This window comes from Bombus pascuorum, chromosome 8, assembly GCF_905332965.1.
Source record: "Bombus pascuorum chromosome 8, iyBomPasc1.1, whole genome shotgun sequence".
Lineage (NCBI taxonomy): Eukaryota > Metazoa > Arthropoda > Insecta > Hymenoptera > Apidae > Bombus > Bombus pascuorum.
This window is the reverse complement of record NC_083495.1, coordinates 14,884,333-14,905,132: the sequence shown is the minus strand read 5'-3', so window position 1 is coordinate 14,905,132 and position 20,800 is coordinate 14,884,333. Positions and strand designations below refer to the sequence as shown.

The window sequence follows — 20,800 nt, the reverse complement described above, 5'->3', positions numbered from 1 at the left end:
GGCAAAACGAACTAGGCCGTAATCACGTACAGAGAGAACCAGCCCTCTGAGAATGATGGAACATTTTTTCTCTTGCGTTTCTCTTTTTCACGATAAATCGATTCGACTAGAAATATTATTCCAGTCGAACGACGTGTGTCCGAAAAATTGGTCAGATATTCCCTGACCGATGCTTCGGTTCTAGTGAAATTTTAGAGGACGCACTTTTTCTCGTTTCCAAGTTTACGAGCAGAAAGCAGCGTAGAGCCGTAGAACCGGCAGGATTTATGGAATTGTACCTTTCACAAACCGCCATTCGTTCCACCGAGTGCTCTGTTTATCTGCGCTTTGATTTATATTCCACGCATTAACAGATCGATTCGTGCTCTATATTTTTGAAATGTACGAGATGAGACAGCTTGATCGTCGGGAGATTTGAAATATTCTGATAAGAAATTAAATTTTCTGATATTATCGATCGATGATTGGATATATGAAATTAATAGCCGTATACGAGTACTATAAAAATAATTGTAACAGTTAACAGCTTTAACTTTGTTATCGATAAAATTATTAAATTTTGAAAGCTTCGAAAATCCAATCGAAGTTTAATCGAATAAAATTTCTGTCATGGATAATAGCGTTGAAAAATTTGAGAATTTTAGTTGCTTCTATTTGGTTCTGTTTAATTATTTAATTACAGTTATGAATATTGGATCATCGTTGATTTCTACTTTGATCAAAGAATGTTTCTGTTACTTTCGTATACTATTAATTTACAATTATTAATACCTATCTCTTAACATAATTTTCTACAATAGCCTGAAATCGAATAACCTTCTTAGCACTCAGAATTTTCAAGAAAAATAAATCTCAGATTACACATCCTAATTATAAGAACAACCGAATTTGTAATAAATCCAATTCTAAAACATTTGAGTCGGATCATCCAATTCATCAACCATCGTTGCTTAACAAATTCAAACACATGGCTCAAACTGAACCATCATCCTTTCCCAATATAAATCTGTATTTTTCACCACTATAAACTCTCGAATCTCCTGTCAACCATAAATCATACACAGTTATTACGTTAAATGTTAGCTACATCGACGTCATTGCATTAATCGCGCGCCACAGAACCAATAGACGCGTAATTTCGAGATTCAGCTAGATACTCGTTTAGTTCGGAAGCCAGGGCGGCTTGTAGCCTCCGTTACCAAGGATTTGCATATCTATGAGTGCAGCCCGATGTATATACGTGTAAAGGGCTAGGTATACAGCGAATAGGAAGTCGGCGTCGCATCCTAGAGGATAAAGACGGAAATACGTGAGGTATAGTTTCGTAAGGGGATGAAAGGCGAACAGTGGAAGGCTGTAGATGCCGTAGTGGGAAGGTCGTACGGCTATTTGTAATTGTAATTAGCAACAGACCAATTCATTACACCGAGGAGAGACGTACGGCGAAATATGGTCAGGTTAAGTTTAACTAAACGACCGATTGACGACTTATATCCAATGGCTCGTGACAATACTTGAACAATTGGAAAATTTCTATGCGTGTATTGTATACGTATAAATGTTTTTCTATCAGTTTAGAAGATCTTTCTCAATTTGTCTTATAATAAAAAAATCGAACAATTTGAAGATACAAAACTTGTCAAATAACAAAATAGTTCTACAAGGTTTGTCAACTATAAAACAATACCTTGCTATTGCATATTTCTGTTTAAAGATCAATTTAATCGCGTCGTAATGATATTATTTTAGACGTTAGACACGAAAAAGATGCGAGAGACTAAAACTCTTTTTTGAATCAGATAAATAACAATTGAATCGCGTATTGTGTAAATATCGGCACATCGGATGACAAAATAAGATAAATACTGTCTCCTAAGAAACAGCAATCGTCCACAAATTACATAGTTCAAGTTTTAATACGTACGAACGATCGGATTGTAATTTTGATACGACAGAGACAAGTCTGCAGTGAAATGCTGTTCTCGTGCGATAATGGGATGAAGATTTTATGCAGGATACCGTATTATAGCTCCGTCAAGGAACGAATGAAACGTGACGCACTGAAAGTTTGATGGTATCTCGTGTGACGAAGATTGAGGAGATAAGAGTGGCTTTTTGGTAGCTTTGAGGAAACGAGGATGGTATATACGAGTTTCAGAGAATATCTTTTTGTTTTTATGTAAAGTGCCTTTTGGTGGGACATGCGAGAATATCAGACACTTTCCGCTGGGAAGATTCTTGAGGAAGTGATATGCTGATTTATGAGAAATGTTCGTAGTTTGTGGGTTAGACAGTAGATACAGGGGAGAAAAAGAATAATGGTGGAAGTTTCTAGCAAATGTGAAGTTTAGGTGGTTTGTATCTTAGATAGTTTATATACGAAATAAGAATAAAATAACTCATATTGGCGAAGAAATCATATTAGACGCGTAATTTGAAATTTTTATTGACTACCGGTATCAAAATATTTCTATTATCGCTATATCCAGAATTTATTTCTTCTTTAATTTGAGATTCTTTGTTACACTTCAATGTTTTTAGCTTATATCAATCGCTTCTGCTTAAACCGGAAAAAATAAACTAATCATTCGCTTAGGCATGTTAAACTTCGAGATTGAGGTTGATTCATCCAATAAACGCTGGCTGAAAGTGCAGCAGGGGTTGATAAGTTTCGAAATTACCCGACAGCGGAGCAGTTTCCTTGCTACAACACCTCTAGGATCTTCGCAAACAAGCATAATTTCAGACACTTTCTGCAGGCTATGCACGATATAAGCAGCAAGATACAAGCGCGTCGTATCTTCCATGAAACTGGTCCCATAACTGACCATTTAACCAACAATAAAAGGGAAATTCAGTTTAGGACAGGGTGTGAAAAGAGAAAGTCGCACGTGGCCCTTCCAAAAGACAATAGCCGTGTTCTCTGATTCAAAAGTCGAGAATCCACGTGTCTAGGCGAGACAGAAACAAAACGAGGGAACGCGTGGAGAAGCAAGTGAAATGACCTTTGTTTCGCAATGTTGGAGAATTCGGGAGCGCTTGCTGGGAACAGCGAAATTGAAATCTTCTTTTGTCACCTCGTTTCCGGTCAGAGAGTCTTCAACGTAACGAGTTGAATCCATTTAGGAGATACGACGAATGTTAGAGAAAATGAGATAGTTTCGTGGAACTGGGAAACCTGTCCGTAGGAAATCATCGTGTTGCTAAAGGAAATAAGGCGACGATAGGTATAACGAGGGTGATGAGTTCAGAAAGTTCTGCCGCAATATTGCACATATTTAACAATCAAATATTTCAAATCCTTTTAGATTGCATTAAGATGTATTATATAATTCTGCTTCGCAATTTCCTCCTTGTCTTTTAACCGTTTTATGCAATTTTCCAATCGATAGAGAAGAAGATAAAGAGAGAAAGAGAGAGAGAGAGCAAATTAACATTTACGAAGTCACATAGTTAATTTGCAAATGGAGAATTTAAACTTTTATTTTTATAATATACTTATATCTATACTTGTATCGTTTCCCAGAAAAATCCAATAAATTATCAAAGTTCTATAACAAATCACTCGTAACACCGGAATGAAAATCGAGAATTTCATAATAACCTGTATTTTGCTTTTCTTTTTTTGAGAATAGGAAATTTTGTAAAAATATCGCGAGTTTCAGGGGCGGCGGAAATAACTTATGATGGGGTCGCTGACAGCGTTCAGGATACGTAGCGAAAATGTTTCGAGCTTCATGAATAATTCACTGGCAGTCAAATTTGAATTCGATATTTGTAGATTACGCGGTCTCCGCTTGCGTGTTCATTTTTCGACAGTCTCTCGTGTTGTTTATTTAAGCATTATAGTAATACACGCGATTTCAGCGTGAAAATCGCCCGTGATAGCTATTTTTCTCCTCTTTTTCTCGGAAAATACCCAGCGAATTATCGCCACTGGAAAAATATTTTGAAACGTTGGCAGAAAATTCGTGGGCACTAATTGGCAGACAAAAATGTTCAACAACAACAAAAATTGCCAGCGTAATTTGCGCTCTTTGTTACTTCGATATTTTTTCATTTTCGAATATCGTTCGTTGAAAACCGTTCGATCATTACTGCGCCACAATAAGCGCACGTTTTAGCTGGCGAAAGAAAGAAATCAAATTATGTTCGGTATGCTTATCGATTCGATTTCGAAAAGCTTGTTGATTGACGGCGGAATTATCGCTAATTTTTCATTGTACGCGGTTTTCATTTATCAGGTACCTTTAATTATTTAGTTAAACATTGATCAAATATTGTCCGTATTACAGGGTTTTCTTTTTTTATCTTTCTCCTGTTCTTTTTTCTTCTTTGCCCTCGCGTGCACTCGCGTACTTGCGGGAATATATTTTGACCGACGGTTTACAGTGCAGTTGATCTGCATTTTGTGAATACACCCACGTACAATGTGTTGTCTAGTATCGTAATGCTGTAGGAAAGCGCGAAATACTATCGAGAAGATAACGGTAGCGTGGCCTGAATAAAATCATGTATACATTGTGAACTGTTGTTGGAAAAAACAACGAATTGCTTTTCAAAAGCAATTTGTTATCTGTGGAGTTTCCATTTTCTTGTTTGGTATAATCAGTAGGCAGATATTTATGGAAATATCGATTTATACCTCACCATATGTTAAAAAAATATATCATATAGTTAGAAATGAAGAAGATCAAAATTATACGCGGGTGAAATAATTATATTTTGAAATGATACATGAAATGGACTGTAAGGACAAAAATATTTGTTCAAGAAAGAAAATTTAAAAAGTTGACACGACATTTAATGTATTGTAATTTAATACATATCATGCGAAATTATATAAGATATCCGGAATAAAATTCTGGCTATAATAATTAATAAATGAAACAAATATTCCTTCAGATTATAGTAAATAAAAATGTAAACCTGTGTAGACATTTATAGTGAAGTTATTAAGAGTGATAGCTGTAAAGTAGCAAATGATTCAAAGAATCTTTCAATCTGATGAATGGACTGCTAAATGCGTTAAAATCGTGTAATAAATCACTTTCGAGTTAGCATGATCGCAAATTGATTAGAGAGCTGGCAAGGAATGAAACAGCTACGATTAAGCAAAGGAAAGTTAAGGGGTTAAATGACCGAAACGTGGTTGGTTATCGATCATCCATCGTTCGAAATGTTCAAATGCACGTGCAGTGAAATTAGTCGGTGATTGATACTTGTTAGCAAAGTATAGTCACGTTATGGCAAAGAGGTACAAGTTATTATACAATATTATATTCTTGCTAGTCGAAATATGTAATTTTAATTAAATTCAAATTAAATTAAACTTTAAATTTTTTAACTTTTGTATAACTTTTACTTTAAAGTACATTTTTCGAATGTGCAGGTGAATTTAAATTTGAAGATAAAACGCATAATTAACGAACGTAGCTCGTGAAATGATTTTAAAAACGTTTCGAGAAAGCGGGAAAAATATAGCTTAATTATAGATCGTAAAGTTTTAACGTTGTTACGCGAGGTATATAAATTACTCTGTATCGAACAGCAAACAGAATTTCAATGAGCACGTTGGATATAATAATTTCATCAAACGGATCAATTTTGCGTTTATTTTAAGTCTCTTTTATCTGCTTTCGTACCCATATGATAAAACGTAATAAAAGCTACCTGAAATTTTACCAAACTTAAATCAGTTTATAGCGGTATTTGAATGCGAAAATGTTTTTAAAGCCCTACGCGAATTTTCATTGGTAAATATTTTTCATATTCAAGATTTCTCATCGATGGAATAAAAGCAATATTCGGGTCAATATGTGACGTATTCAAAATTATTTTCAAAGAAAATAATAGCAAATTGCTCTGTTATAACTGTTCGTTGACAGTCTTCAATTTATAATATGTCCAACCTCAAACATCATAGAATCTTCAAAAACTTAATATACATACATATTTTATCGTGTACTGTTTTCCAAATATCTTAATGCATGTACAATAATTTTTCTATTAAAAATTGAATCTTTGTATGAATATAAAATTTCAATCGTTTTCATGAAATTGCAATATAAACAATAAATGAAAATGGCAAGATAGGAGTTTTGGCTGTAAAAGGCACTCGATAAGGGTTATTAGCATATAAATAGGTATTAGAAATCTGTATGGTTAAATATGATAGAGAGAGCATAGATGTGCACTCCTCGTATTATGTGCATTTTGACGAAGGTTAGTGCTGCCTTCGGGCCACAATCTCACCTCATCGAGTAGTTAAAATTAATAGAGATCACAGTAGTTATCATTCACAGACGGTTCCACGTTCGTTGGTCTGCTTCAGAGATGGCAAAATGGAACGAAGTATAAAGACGAAAGTTCTACGGCATATTATGAAATACACATATTTCAGTGTCGAGTGTTTTAAACTTTCTACGCAGAAATAATATTCTTATATTATTTGGGATCTCATTAGAAGGTATAATTACAAAGAAAAAGAGAGAAAGAAAATTACGCTTTAACAAATATAAAGTTTATATTTCGAGGTTGCAGAAAAATTTCGTAAAAGATGAAAAATTTTTTTAAATTTAGTATTCCAGAAATGAAAGAATTGTTCCAAAGTAAGTCATATACAAAATATTTCAATATAACATATTCAGGTTCCAATATACAAGTACAGTAACATCAAAAAGTACAACGAAACACCTATCGTTAAAACTAGCTACGAAGAAAGGCATTCTTTAACTCTTATTCTAGCTTCAAACAAGTAAACAGCGAAATTATCTATCATACTAATAAAAGAAAAAAAAAAAAAAAAAAAAAAGAACAATTCTGTAGCACTGAGAAAAAAACTTATACAATCCACTGTATCTATTAGTATATGTACTTCCATAAATGTGTCACACATTAGATTTGAAGCAATCCCAGAGAAGCGTGGAATTCGAAAGAATGGCATATTAAAGGTAAATGCATGGCAGGATACGAGTAGACGGCCCAGATTGCATCTGACAGACTGTCGTAGAATTGGCTGCGCATTTCCTTTTTGCTAGGGAGGAAGGTCGCATTTCCTTTTCACAGAGAGAGGGTGGGAGAAGGGGAGGAAAAAATACGAGCGCCCTCGTGCCTCCAAGAAGTTCTTTTCCACGAGGATGGTCCTCTCGACCAGTCGCCTCGGCAAGCAATCTCACGAAATTGAACCGCGCGATTTCACGTCGTTTCGCAGACGTTCCCGTTCGCGTTCCCCTTCCGGTTCCACTGGCTTTCATTTGCACCAGGACTACGGAAACAGTTCGAACGAAGCAACGATCGAGAAACGTCACGCAAAGTTCGCAAATTTTAATAGCTGAAAAACGAACGTCGTATTCGATTAATTCCTGTATTGACAAATGATTTACAACGAACCGGATGATATACGATCAATGATCGATTATATCGCGTGAGATTAAAGTTCGGGAGCGAGGTGTTACGGTGATATCAATCACTATGTTAATTAAAGGGCGATGAACTTGTCGGATTTCTGAAATTGAGGAGATCATTCGTAATTTCATTTTATTTAAAGCTTTTATGGCATGTTAACGATGACCCATATGGTTCTGATTTCTTTTTTGGCAATAACCATATTACTGTAGTAATTTTTAATACAAATGATTTCAGCGATATATCGAGCTCAATATATCCTCCCTTTTCAATTTTTCATTATCAAACTACGCATTGTATGAAATCGAAATGTATTATTCTGTTAATGTCTCATCGCTTGGGGAAGAAAAATTATTTATGTAGGGAACAACATTTGTATTTTTATCGAAAAGTTGAAAACATTTGATGTAACGAAAACATACGTGTCTGTATAATTTAGTGAAGCTATTGATAAATGTCGCAGAATTCTTTTTGCGTTTTTTTGACACTAACAGTAAAGAGGTAGATTTGAACTAAGGGGTTAATAGCTATTTCTGGATACCTATTGCTAGATTTGTACAATTCCCATACAAAACTTTCTTATTACGATTTTGGCACTGATTTTTATTTTCTGTATATTCAAACTGTTACCGCCCACGTTTAGTCTTAAAACATACGCAGAGAATATTTTACAAGATAGAAGATATTCGAAAGCAATTTGGCAGCCGTTTAAGTTAAACGCAAGGGAAATATTTCAGCGTGGGAAATGATTCCATTGGAAGGTTGAGTGTGTTAGTCTTGAAAGTTCCATCGATTTTTGCTTGGCGCGCCAAATATGTACCATCCTAGCAATTTTGTCATCGAATTGGAATTTATGCTTCTTGGACGCAAAACGAAGCAATCTAGTTGCAGCGTCGTTCTTGCCGTTATAGAACACCAATTTTTTCTGAGTTTCGTTCGCATTACAGAGTGGCAATACGTATATACATATATATAAATCATACATATAAAGAATGCAATACGTGCTCGAAATATTCAATCCTTGGAATTATCGATTTTTCAAAGTAATAATTTACAACGATACGTTCGTCAAATAGTTATTGGAATTCAGGTTATACAAGGATGATCGATACTGTTTCGCTTTACAATATCATATGATAAAGCTTTTGACGGTTATGGCAAAGCCAAAAAACAAAAGATTTAAAAAATGGGACAAGTGAAAAATGGAAAACAAAAAATACTTCGTCCACTATATCAAACGTGTACCATCAGAGATTGTAACCCAATGAAAAGCAAGATTATTCTATTCGAAACAGAATGAAACGAAACTACTTAATAATTTCCCTTCAGAGAAAAATCTATTTATGGTTTAAAAAATATGTTGCTCGGGGAAGGGAAAAGTTCATGTAAAATTCTCCCTATAATTAATGATCCCTTGTTCGAAGAACATATTTCCTCTCGCCGTTCCACGACCTGAATCATCGATCAAGCACAAAATTAATAACTTATATTAACGTCTCGCGTGTACACGAAGGCGTTTGTAACGAATAGCTATCGGTTGTTTCCGTCTCGCTTACTTTTCCGGTGATTTTTCCACCCGCAGACATTGATATCCAACCTCTGCCTCTTTGTTCCACTCTGTCTCTATCTGTCTGGTGAAATAAGTAGGCCCAGTGGGGATTAAAGCCGAGTTCTCGTGTCGTCGGGTTAGAGTACGTCATTTAGTGGCTTTGTTCGTTCGTACGCGTCTTCTTGCCAGTTGTATCTAACACGAGCCGGAATTCTACGTAATTTTACGTCTACGAACGATCGTATAACATTCACGAAACAGGTATACCACGTCGATCATTAAAAGGAGAAACTAGACGTTTCCACGCGGATCGTCTTTTACAACTTAACGAACGTTACAAATTATAAACATTAATTTTCGTTAAATTTGTTACGATATTTTGTTGTTTGGACAGCTGATGGATATAGAACTTCCATTTATGTTACGATATTGACATATATGGCACGGAGAGAGATTTGTATTCATTTCTACATTCCTGCTGTGACGTTTAACAGTTTCCATTAAACAATTGAAACAAAAATCATTTATATACATGCTGTGGGGTACATCCAAAAGCAGGGCAACTCCATGAAGAGATAAACTCTGGCAAAGTAATACGTACAACCCGGATCTCGATTCACGACACGCGATTCTACGCTCGTAAATTAGAAACGAACATCACGACGATGCCGTCGTTTTCCTTCCGACACTCTTTCGCATGGTTGAGTTGAAGCGCCCGAGGATCGCCGAAAACTAAAGTCGTAAAATTATACGTGTCCCGTTCCCTCCCGGCCGATTTCGTGGTTCGCTGCTCCGTGAAGATATACACGCGTATAGTTTGAACAGAAGGGAGAGATAGAGAAAAGGGGTTGATTCGTCTATTTCAAGTTCTCTCGAGGATGCCGAAGAAGCAGAAGGAGGCCCATGGAAGAAGGGGCTGGGAAAGTTGTTTAGCCAGAAGTACGGCGAACTCGGTCTGTAGGCATCGATCGGATTTCTAACGAGCTTCGGCTAACTAGTTTGTACCGAGATCGTTGCCACGAACAGTCCTATTTGAATGTGACTTGCACGTGGTAAAATGCAACACGATCAAAGGTGGTAAACACATTCTTTGTTTGCAATGAGAAAACTTAAAAACTTACCCGCGCCTTCGGCGTCTGCTTTAGTCCGATGGCTGGTTGGCTTCTGTTGCTCTGCAACAATAATTGAGAACGCCATGGTCAGTCGAAAGCAATTAATATGTTCCGCAACATTAATTATGCCGAACTAGCCCGTAAATTCTATTAATATTCGAAGCGTTTATCACGGTGCCTTAATTATTTTGGCCGTGCAGTGGTCTCGATTTTTTAACTAGGTTGCTTGGAAAATTGCAAAATCAATGGAATCGACCTTGAATATAATAGAATAGGATAGAGCGCGGTACTATGGTGGTTGCCTGTAAGGGAAGTGTATAAAGTAGGAATGTATTTGCAGAAGAATTTGCAGAGCAGGAATATCTGCCTGAAATCTTCAATTTATCCTTGAAGAAAATGATTTTTGAGTTCGTTGAACCTCGATTGATATTGCTGGATCACAGATGACTACGATAGTTTATTTGATTGTTATAAAAGAAAAGATAAAATTAAATATTCTGAAATTCAATAACCTTAGCCCAACACGTTGTTAATAATCCACCGATGTTGTTGGTAATCCAACGATATTACTTGAAATTAGTTATAACTTCTACTACGAAGATCTTTATATAACAATAATTTTTGATACATAGTGATATATAAATGTTTTCGCGTGAGTATTGTTATAGAAGAAAAGAATTCTGATGGCGACAAAAATATGCAACATATCTTTGTTGGTAAGAGACTTATTAACCTATTATTACAGATATAACAATGAAATAATATGCAATGAGCAAAAGTTCTCTTCTTGCATCTGACGATCAAAATATTTAATTCAATTTACCAGATTTAATATAATCTATATTATATTATCGCCGAAAAGTGGTTGCAATTGAAATCAGAGTATAGCAGTAACATTGACAGAGTTATAGTAATATTTTCCAGTAATGCCTCTTTCTATAAATTCTACCAGATTTACATTTCCAATGCATACAAATGTCCCTCGCTTTCACAGTGAAAACTGTAAACGAAGCATTCATTTTCTCCGCGATAGATAGAAAACAGAACGTCCAACATTTTTTTAGAGCGATGTAAAACGGAGGGGCAAAAATGTTATTTTTTTTTTACTAAAAACGACTCCTGTTTCGCAAATATCGTACGCAAATATTTTTAGATTTCGTGCAAACGCTTTTCAGGACCTACCATTCTTCATCAAGTTTTGTTTTGAAGCAAAACTATGAATCCCAGCGTTTTCTTCCAGATTGCAAGCAAACAAGCATTAAACAATCGTGACTTACATATAGATAAGGGTGCAACTACATCTCAATTAAATGTAATGTATTTATACATCTCGAATAAATAAATACAAAGCGTATACCTCAAATACGAAACATCTCAAAGGAAGAAGTACCTTTATATGATACTTGATAAATGTACCAAATCTTTATTTAATTGCGCCTATAAAGATACGAATTTTCATAAATATTTATTTAATTATAATTTTGGAAATGATCGTGCAAGGGGGATACGCTAATTGAACGAGCATATAGTATGAATTGGAATAAAATAAAATTAACTCGATTTTGGTAGCGCTTAGGTTGTCTCGTCATCAGATGGAAACTGTACGAATTCACTCGTCCGAATTTTCCGTGGTTGTTGGTTAACGCCGCGCCGCCTCCGTTCCTCCTCGATTGGCCAATTAAGATTTACGCATTTCCAGCAATGACGGGCCGACACGACGATGCTGTACGGTTCGACAGTTTCCCTGAATTTATCGTTTTATCGTTTGTTCCTATGCTAGACAGATTGCACATAGAGCGACAGGCCACCCTTCTCGGTCGGATTTATTCGCTGCTGGGGAAACAACATTCTGAACGCCATAAAGGAACGCGATAACGGCACTCCCCTCTATGGACATACACGGAATGCTCTTTACTCTTTAAATATTTATAATGGGAATCAATTGAATGTGCTTTTTGTTCAAAGACAGTCGTAGAAAAGTACGTATTACCGACTTTTGATCTTCCAAAGGAATTATGTAGGATGACTAAGATGATTTTGTAGGATAAAGAATGTCACAGTTGATTTGCTCCGTCATAACCTTCAGTTGGAAATCTTCAACTTTGAGCATTATACAACATTTTCATTTTTAAACATTCTGAAATTTTTGGAAACGTAAACTGCTGTATGTCTATGTTATTCAAATTTATTCGAATATGGTTATGTTCTGTATCATTTTTATGAGAAAATTCTGAGAAAAATGTGTTTCTTTCATTAATGTGTAAATAACGAGTTGGTTGGTAATTTGTAAAACATAGAACTTTACATGCTACGTTATCAAAGTTGTTCTAGTTCTAGAGAATTTACAAGGACTAACAATTTGTAATTTGTGACTTGTAAAATTTCGTTAATGAACACTAATCCAATCGTATAATAGAGCGTCGTTAATTAAAGTACTTTTTGAATGTGTCTCGAAAAGTACTTCACTTCGGTACTTCACCATCTTCTTACACGAACCCAGTGACGACCTTAATTAACAGCATGATTTATTATTCGCTGTGTTTCAAAAGCATCCTACAAACTTACTTCAACATTCTGATTAACATCACGGGTAAAAATCTTTTCTATCGTGCGATTATAAGTACGAATGATAAATTAATATTGTGCGTGAATTCGACCTCAGTTGATGTTGTACCTAGAAACAAGTTGCTGAAGTTTCTGGTATGATAATGTTGTACTTAAAATTGTATTTTGAGTAGAATCAACGTGTTTTCAGCTCATTGTTAGAGTTCCGAAACGAGTAACGAGTTCATTTGTTATTAGTTTGGTACAAAAATTATTATAAATTTGTTAGAATTCAATGAGATTTTTATATATTTATGCGAAATCTGAAGACAAAAATTCATAGAACGCATACAAAACGCAAAATACCTGAAATACAGTAATTCTTATAATATTTAGAAGATGAAACGAATCTCTCTTTAGATACTAAGGTTTACCAGTATCTTTTGCTTTAGTTGCGTCTGCTAAACACAGATATTTACGAATCTATGGAACGGAAATTTATTCCATTCGCTAAATTCTTCATTTTTGTATCTTTGAATTTTCGTAAATAGATAAATTCTGCAACCTGATGTTTGAATTTCGATCAATTGACATTCTAACATCATACGAAATATTAAGTCTAAGAAGGCAGAAGTAACAAGATGAGGATTGTCAGCCAGTTTACCATATCTCGAGAGAATTCAAAATCAACAACGGATACTATACGGATGAACAACGAACGTGGTGCTAATTACGCGGTTTATCTCGATTAATTCCGGATAATTGCGTCCACTAATTAGTCCAATTACTCCGATGGTTCGGCATAGCACGAATAACACTTGTCCTTCACGACACATCCTCATTGGTCGAAATGTCGCAAACTCAACCGCAGCAACTGTTATCTTCCTAGGTTGGATCCGTGTATTTCCGGTTGCCCATTTGTAGAATTACTTTACAGGTATCACGATACTACTTCAAAACAACTATGCTTCCCACGAACATACGTACACCTATCGCAATATGTGAGTTTGTAACTAATTTTCATTTAATTTGGCCTTTGCTAAAATTATTTCGTTTAACAGTTTCGTTACTGTACGAAATTTGATTAAATGTTATTAGGTAAACGATAAAGTTCAATTTATTTGCGAACTTATACTTGTGTATGTTTAGAAAATTATTTACACATTCTAGCCAAATTTCTAAATGGAAATAATAAATATTTCTCCATTAAAACTATATATAACTTTAACAGTGTTAAGAAACTTGTTAGAATGAAAGGTTAGTTAGATTTTCCAATTTCGTCTTTAGAAAGATTAATTTTGAGATAATAATATTGTTGAAATAGAATTATATATTATAGTAGTATATTATAGATCGGTAGTTTTAATATTGAAATATTATACACAGTTTATCCGTTTAGGTGAATTATTTGAATATTTTTAAATCAACTACGACTAGTGGATCGTTTGTTTGATTTCTCAATTCACAGATGTCGTAGACTTTACAACGAGAATGACAACAAATGTCAATCGTTTACAGCAGTTTTTGCATGTTTGTTATGTTTGTCACCTCCCCAAGAATTTCTTACGCAATAGCTCATTCAGTGTCGTGACGCCCGATGCTGTGGTTCTCGTCTACGTGCTCGTGAGTTTTCACATTATAATATAATATTATCTTAATAATTTATTAACGCTGCGCTTTTAATGATATTATTTACATTATTTCTTAAATTAATCAGGATATCGAATGGAAATTCAAGAATGTATTTAAGACGCTTCGATTATTATTTCCAAATTATTTGTTTAACGTTATACAAATTACATATTATTTGAAATATCTCGCGTTGTCACACTGCTATGTAATTATATCGCACGAAACGTTACTTAATCTGCTTCGTCGTTAAAAAGTATTAAGTGATAATGAGAAACCGAAATAAATGTTGCATTCGCTTCGGTCACTTTCACTGAAGGATCAAACTTTTTCGATTAGAACTTGCTCCCGAGTAACAAATTTTCACAAATTTACGTTATTTTACTATGGAAAATCATAAAACGAACTAAATTACTTTCTTTCGATGGTCAAAGAGTATTATACCTACTTGTATTTTTCATCAAATAGATCTTTTCGTAAATTATTTTGTAATTACGACTGTTGGAATTATCGTAAATTATTCTACGTCATTTGTTGCTTGTTAAAAAGCTTCCACAAAAAATGTCCACAATTTTTTCTCCATAGAGGGCGACGATTCTGTGTCGTGTTATTGAAAATTCCTGTTTTATTTTTCATTCCCACATTATGCTTCGTTCATGCATCGAATATCCACGGATACGAAATCGTATTTCGTTCGAAATGGAATTGTAGTTTTGATTTTGCTTTGACATCCATATAGAATAGATTAATCCTCGAGATAAATAATCGTATTTCGTGTCACAATATCACCTAAACAAGTTTTTTGAAGCTATGCTTCTCACGAATCCAGTTCGTTAAGCCACGTTCGAAACAATGTTTCATTCACGTGTTGAATGTTGAATATGGTCAAATGATCGCAACAGTGTTTGTGGACGCGAATTATGGTTACCGCGACACTTGAAAACTACGCAAAATACGGTGAAGTGGAATTCTACGTGCTACACTTGTACTTATTTGACGTATCAATTATTACTGAAGAGTCAAATATTACAGAACATTAATTAACCAAAATTACAAATTATTCACAAACATATAATTTAATTAGAAACATACAAGTACGCACAGATGGTCTATTTCAAAGTTCACTATCGATAGAATAAATTAAATTTTCTATCGTCATTCAAAAACAAAATCATTTAAGAGAAAAATAGTTAGAAAAATTAAATCCTTACTTTAAATCGACGTTAATAGAAGCCTAAGCCATTAACGAAAACACCATCTGTTATCAACTGATGAATATAGAAACCTCATTGCCCTATGAAATAGAAAGCGAAAATACATCTTCCAGACTACTGTTAAATTATTCGTACGTTTACTTGCGTTTTAATTAGTTGGTGGTTCAGTTAGGAGGAATTTATACTGCCTGAAGAAGGAGATAGAGTAAGCCAGAAAAGTTGAGGAATCGAGTTATCTTATACCCCGGTTCTTTACATTAAGCGGCACACTTGGGGCACTAATTTCTCGAGATGGCTTGCAATTTGTTTGTGTTACCCTCGTTTGCGGAAGTTCATTTATAAACGAAATCGAGGGTTTCGGCTGCGTTGAATCATTCTTGTTAATCCAACCCGCGGATGTTTATTCAAAATTGCATCACGAGGTTGAAAATCGAAATCGATTTCAATTTTCACGTAGAATTCGTCGAATGGAGGTACGGTCGCTCGCGTAGTCCTTTCAACGAGCAATTTATCGAAAGTTCATTGCTTCGACTGCCTATTAAATGACGGGATGATTGCGTCGTTCGTCTCGAAACGGCGGCAACGACTCGTCTACGAGTAATCTCGCGGACATTTGCGAAATTTGAGCGCGGTAACATCGCAAAAAATTCCTTGTCGAATAAAAAACGCGTGTAATCTTCAGGCATGACTGCAGCGACAGACACAAACGAGCCGGAAGTTTAATCAAACTTTGCTGTTTCTTGCTCGGGCGATGGCCAGAATTTGGCAGCGAGGCAGATCCGTTGCCTCTGTATTCGTTATTCCTATGAGTTTTCTATCGAATTGTCTCGCTGCTCGGCCGACGGATAATAATCTCGAAGTAGCTCGACCCAGTTTCGATAATTGTTCACCGGTCCGGTTCCTTCAAGTTGCCCGATTCTTCGTTTGTTTTGTCATTCCTCCTCCTTTCTCGCCGTTGCCATTTTTCTTGTCCCTTCCTCTAGCCGTTTTTATCGGTGGTTTAATCGTCGAAATACGGGTCGCATCCTAAATGCTTTTCGTACCGGCGAAAGAACAAATGATTAACCCAGCCGGTTGGACGGAAGAAACGCAAACTTTGCGACAATTCGATGCGAGAATTCTATTTGCGAGTTTTGTTTTTTTACAGAAGGACAATTTCAGCGACTGTCGTTAAGGTACAAGAGTTTAGAGACGTTTCATAGAGAAATTTATTTTAATTTTTGGGAAGGAAGTTATCAAGATGCAAGTAAAAATGATCTTTGTCGTATATCTTTGTTTGTAGATGATTAACGTCGAGATAATTTTAATGTTTCTTTTTCTTTCTGTTTTTTTAAGAAGATCAGTTTTTCCCTTCGTTCAACAGAACATTTTCTAAAGTACATATATGTGTGGAAAACGAAAATTTGCATACTCGATATGTAAAGCTCCTTTCTCAAATATTTTCTTTTCCGCAATATCGATGGGCGTGGTTTCATACATTTGTATTAAAAGAGTCATGAATATTATTTCAAAGGGATAAAGAATTTTTCTCTCCTACAAGTCTTCTTAGATTATGTGAATGGGTCTCCGAGAATATTGAAAAAATTCTACCTCTTTTCACGTTCCTGATAGTAGAGTTTAGGCGATAAACGGTGTCTGGGAAAAATATGAATTTATTTTTTAATGGAAAATTATAAATTATATCGAATACTGTGATAAATTTTGAAAATCTTAAATTGAACAATTTATTTTGTTTTTAAAGCTATCAAATCAATTATAATTTCTAGTGCAGAAAATCTTCACTTCTGACACGCCGTTTATTACTTTGATTCCTCAATTTCTAATATATAATCCAATAAAATTTCAGTCACATAAAATAATGTTTTAAATCGGATACGTTATCTTTAATATAATAGAATATAAGAAAGCAAGTCTCTTTCACGATCGCATAAAAGTGTTTTGTCAACTATTCAGTTAAGAACCATCAACCACTATTGATTGGCGACGTAGGTAATTCGAGCTGGAAGCAAACCGAGTAGAATTGAAAACAAATCAATTTATTCGAATGAAACGTGGGACGGGGGTAGATGATGGCGCGAGTAAGTGAAAAATCCGTTGTTAGGTCACGTACGAAGGAAATGAGAATCCCACTTCGCGGAGGAAGCACTCAGCCACCTCCTACGATGCTCTATTCGAATAATTATACAATCGCCACGAACGCTTTTTGCAATCGCCAGTCGAAGTTGGACTGATATTCAATTCCAGGCGAGAGCAAGTTGAAATTGTTCGAACCGAATGTTATTGTTAGAGTGATAGTCGCTCGAAGAAAATTGCGGTCACGTTCGGGTTTTTCTGAACCTCATTAGCGGTGTGAACGTTTTCACTTTGCTCCAATCTAAAATCTTTACCACTGAACGCTATCGAGATAATAGGAGAAGAAAAAGAAAGGAAGATCGTGAAGATAATAGCAACAAATTGGGAGGGAATCGACTACGCTTAATTTCTTACGAAGAGTGAAATAAAAATAATATTTGGATAGATATTGGAAACGTTCGAAGTATTTTTATACTAATATTTATTTTCTAGTACATTTTTGTGAAACAGTAAAAGCCCATTTGTAACAGTAAATATTTCATTCGTAAATTCTTTTGAAATGATCCGTCAATTTTTGTGAGTAACTTATACCGTCGTTTGTTTCAATATTTGTAATAGTAGAATCGTTATTTATTTATTTTTTAAATTTTCCATTTATAGGTTGGGTATATTATATGGGATTACGAATATTATTAAATATTTAATAAAAGTGGCATATCGAAGTTCTTAGTCCGTGTCGAAGCAAAGTAGAGTCAAAGTTGTACGCTAGTAATAGTCTTGAATTTTCTTAAACAGATAAAAAAGGTATTTTATCAATTGAAAGTGGAAAAGGTGTTGAATAAATGGCTGTCCTTCCTAACTGTTATGAAAGGGATTTTTATTACAGTACATCTGCTGTTTAAGGACCTTCTTTACAAATAAAGTTTTGTAATATCAAGATATCTTGTACAAGACATGGAATGTGAAATAATTTAAAACACTCGTATCGTGCGAAAGAAACAGAGAAACGAATAATATTCGCGTTGTTCTCCTTCCTATTTTAATTTCATCTCATTAAAAGCCAGCTGTCCTTTTTAAAACGTACAAAATTGTGAGGGATAATTCATGAAAAACTTACATTGTCAAGAAATGTAGTTCCTGAATGTTGAAGAGGGATCATTTTACAGTAAATTCTTCGTTCCAAGAGAAATTATTACAAACGAGATAATTACCAGATGTTTTCACAAATTACAAATATATTATTTTCTTAAACTGTTAGATTAAGGTTCGTCATTTTTAATACAGTTGGTTAAAAATATAAAGGAATACACGGTACTCTAAGGTTAATGAAATTTCATTCTTATTTAGCGATTTATCGATAATATTATGGGAATGGTTTTCTCTTTTAGAAATTCGTAATAAAATTTCACGGCAAGAGAAGATGCTAGGTTTTATTCATGCCAAATGAATTCATTTTGCTGAAATGGAATCATTTTATTTCCTCTTGTGATCGATACTGTTGAAATTTAACGAATATTAATTAGTCAGTTGGGATACTCCAATTGCGAACGAAGAATTCTACGTAGATTCCCATTAAATTTCGACTAAAAATCGAGAATACATTGACTAGAATGTAGACAGACGAAACGATTGTTACTTAATTAATTTCGTATTGACTACAGACAAACCTATGCCTTGCTAGTCCCATCTTTTGTAACAGCAATATTAATATTTGTTAAACTTCCATGCACATCTGTCTTGCCATTAACTTTTTTAAAAATGTTATAATTCCGTAATGCTTGTAATAGCGATAATTATATTTTTACGGATTGTTGTATATTTAAAAGAGAAGAATCAACAGTGATTTTAATTCTCTTCTATTTGTTTGTAAAATTTCACCGTTTTATTTCAATTCCCAGCTTTTTTAATAATACATTACGAAAAAATAAATTCAACTCGTTTCTTGTTGAAGAATTAAACAATGGAATCAATTACTCCAAAACAAATGGATTTTTTTGTACATAGAATTTCGTACATTTTTTGCAACTGTAATTGCTAAAAAATATAATTCTGAAATGGTGAAACGTTTGCTGGTTACGTAATTTTTACAGAATATATTAAAAAGTAGTAATTGATTTTCTTTTCCCTTCCTTTAAAAATTCATTGTATTACGAAGGATAATTATAGAAATATGAAGAGGGTAAAATGCGAAAAAATTACTATCCCCGAGTCATTCGAGACGAGCTTTAATATGATACAGCTTCGTTTCATTTCATAAATTTATGTTATGAGTTACGTTTATTAATAAAGATATAAAAGGTAACATTTATTCCTTTTGCTCATATTATATTTCTGACAAATATTTATCAACTGTATTATTAACTTTTCAACTCTTTGTTATTTATGTTGTTTGTAATGTCTAGATTTTTTAATATACATGTATTAAATATACATGTATTAAATGTATCTTTTTAATTAAATGTTATAGGTATTACCATTGTGTGACTATGAAAGAATTCAATAAGCCTGTTCTGAAATATCAAACTAATATAATTACGTAATATAATATCATTCAAAAGTAATTTTCAATGTCCAATTTATTGCAAAAGTGGACATATAAAATTCAATGGAAAATTACAGGTAGTGGTGTTTAATTTATGACGAAACTGATTAACTAATTGCAGTAACTGTAATCGATATTATTAATTATTCACTGAAATTACTTTCATCTCACCTGCTAACCGTACTTAATCAAATTTTAATCTTCATTTCGTGGTCTGCACTTATTTCGAAATTTGGACCACGTTTCCAGCGATTGCCATCAATATTTTTATTGTCGGCTAACCTTGCTTTAATATTACGTTTGCTTCTTCATTATGCAATACGATATGATATAGAATTTTCGTGGCGTGCGAACTTTATGTTGTTTTACAAGATTTTCACAGAAAGATAATATCGATTTACTGCCAATGGCATAACGTTTTTTACGTGCATCCACGTACCAGACATCCACGTAGCAGACCGCAATAAAAAATGGGAAATAGAAAAACATAAGGAATGGAATCGTGCGTTTTATTTGATCTCTTGCTATTTGATCTTGTACGAGTAAAATCGTTCGCGTTGTACGAATCCTCTTTTAATACTCAAAAGCAACGAAAGTAAAGCCGAATAGCGGGAATTTAATTCCATTGGGCCAACTTTTTATCAGATTTTTGTAACGAATGTTAGATATGTATACTGAAAAGCTATAACAGAAAATAGTTTCATATTTTTCATAAAAATTAAGACCAGAC

The 20,800-nt window shown here is 34.3% G+C and overlaps 1 protein-coding gene across 2 annotated transcripts in view; it reads right to left on the bottom strand.

Moving 5' to 3' along the window:
* The window catches only part of LOC132909868 (uncharacterized), a 679,960-nt gene that overhangs the window by 549,953 nt on the left and 109,207 nt on the right, over positions 1-20,800 (bottom strand). For both annotated transcript variants that reach the window (XM_060965019.1, XM_060965020.1), the window contains exon 3: positions 10,078-10,128. In XM_060965019.1, the coding sequence (XP_060821002.1) occupies positions 10,078-10,128 (51 nt within the window). The remainder of the gene's footprint in view (positions 1-10,077; positions 10,129-20,800) is intronic.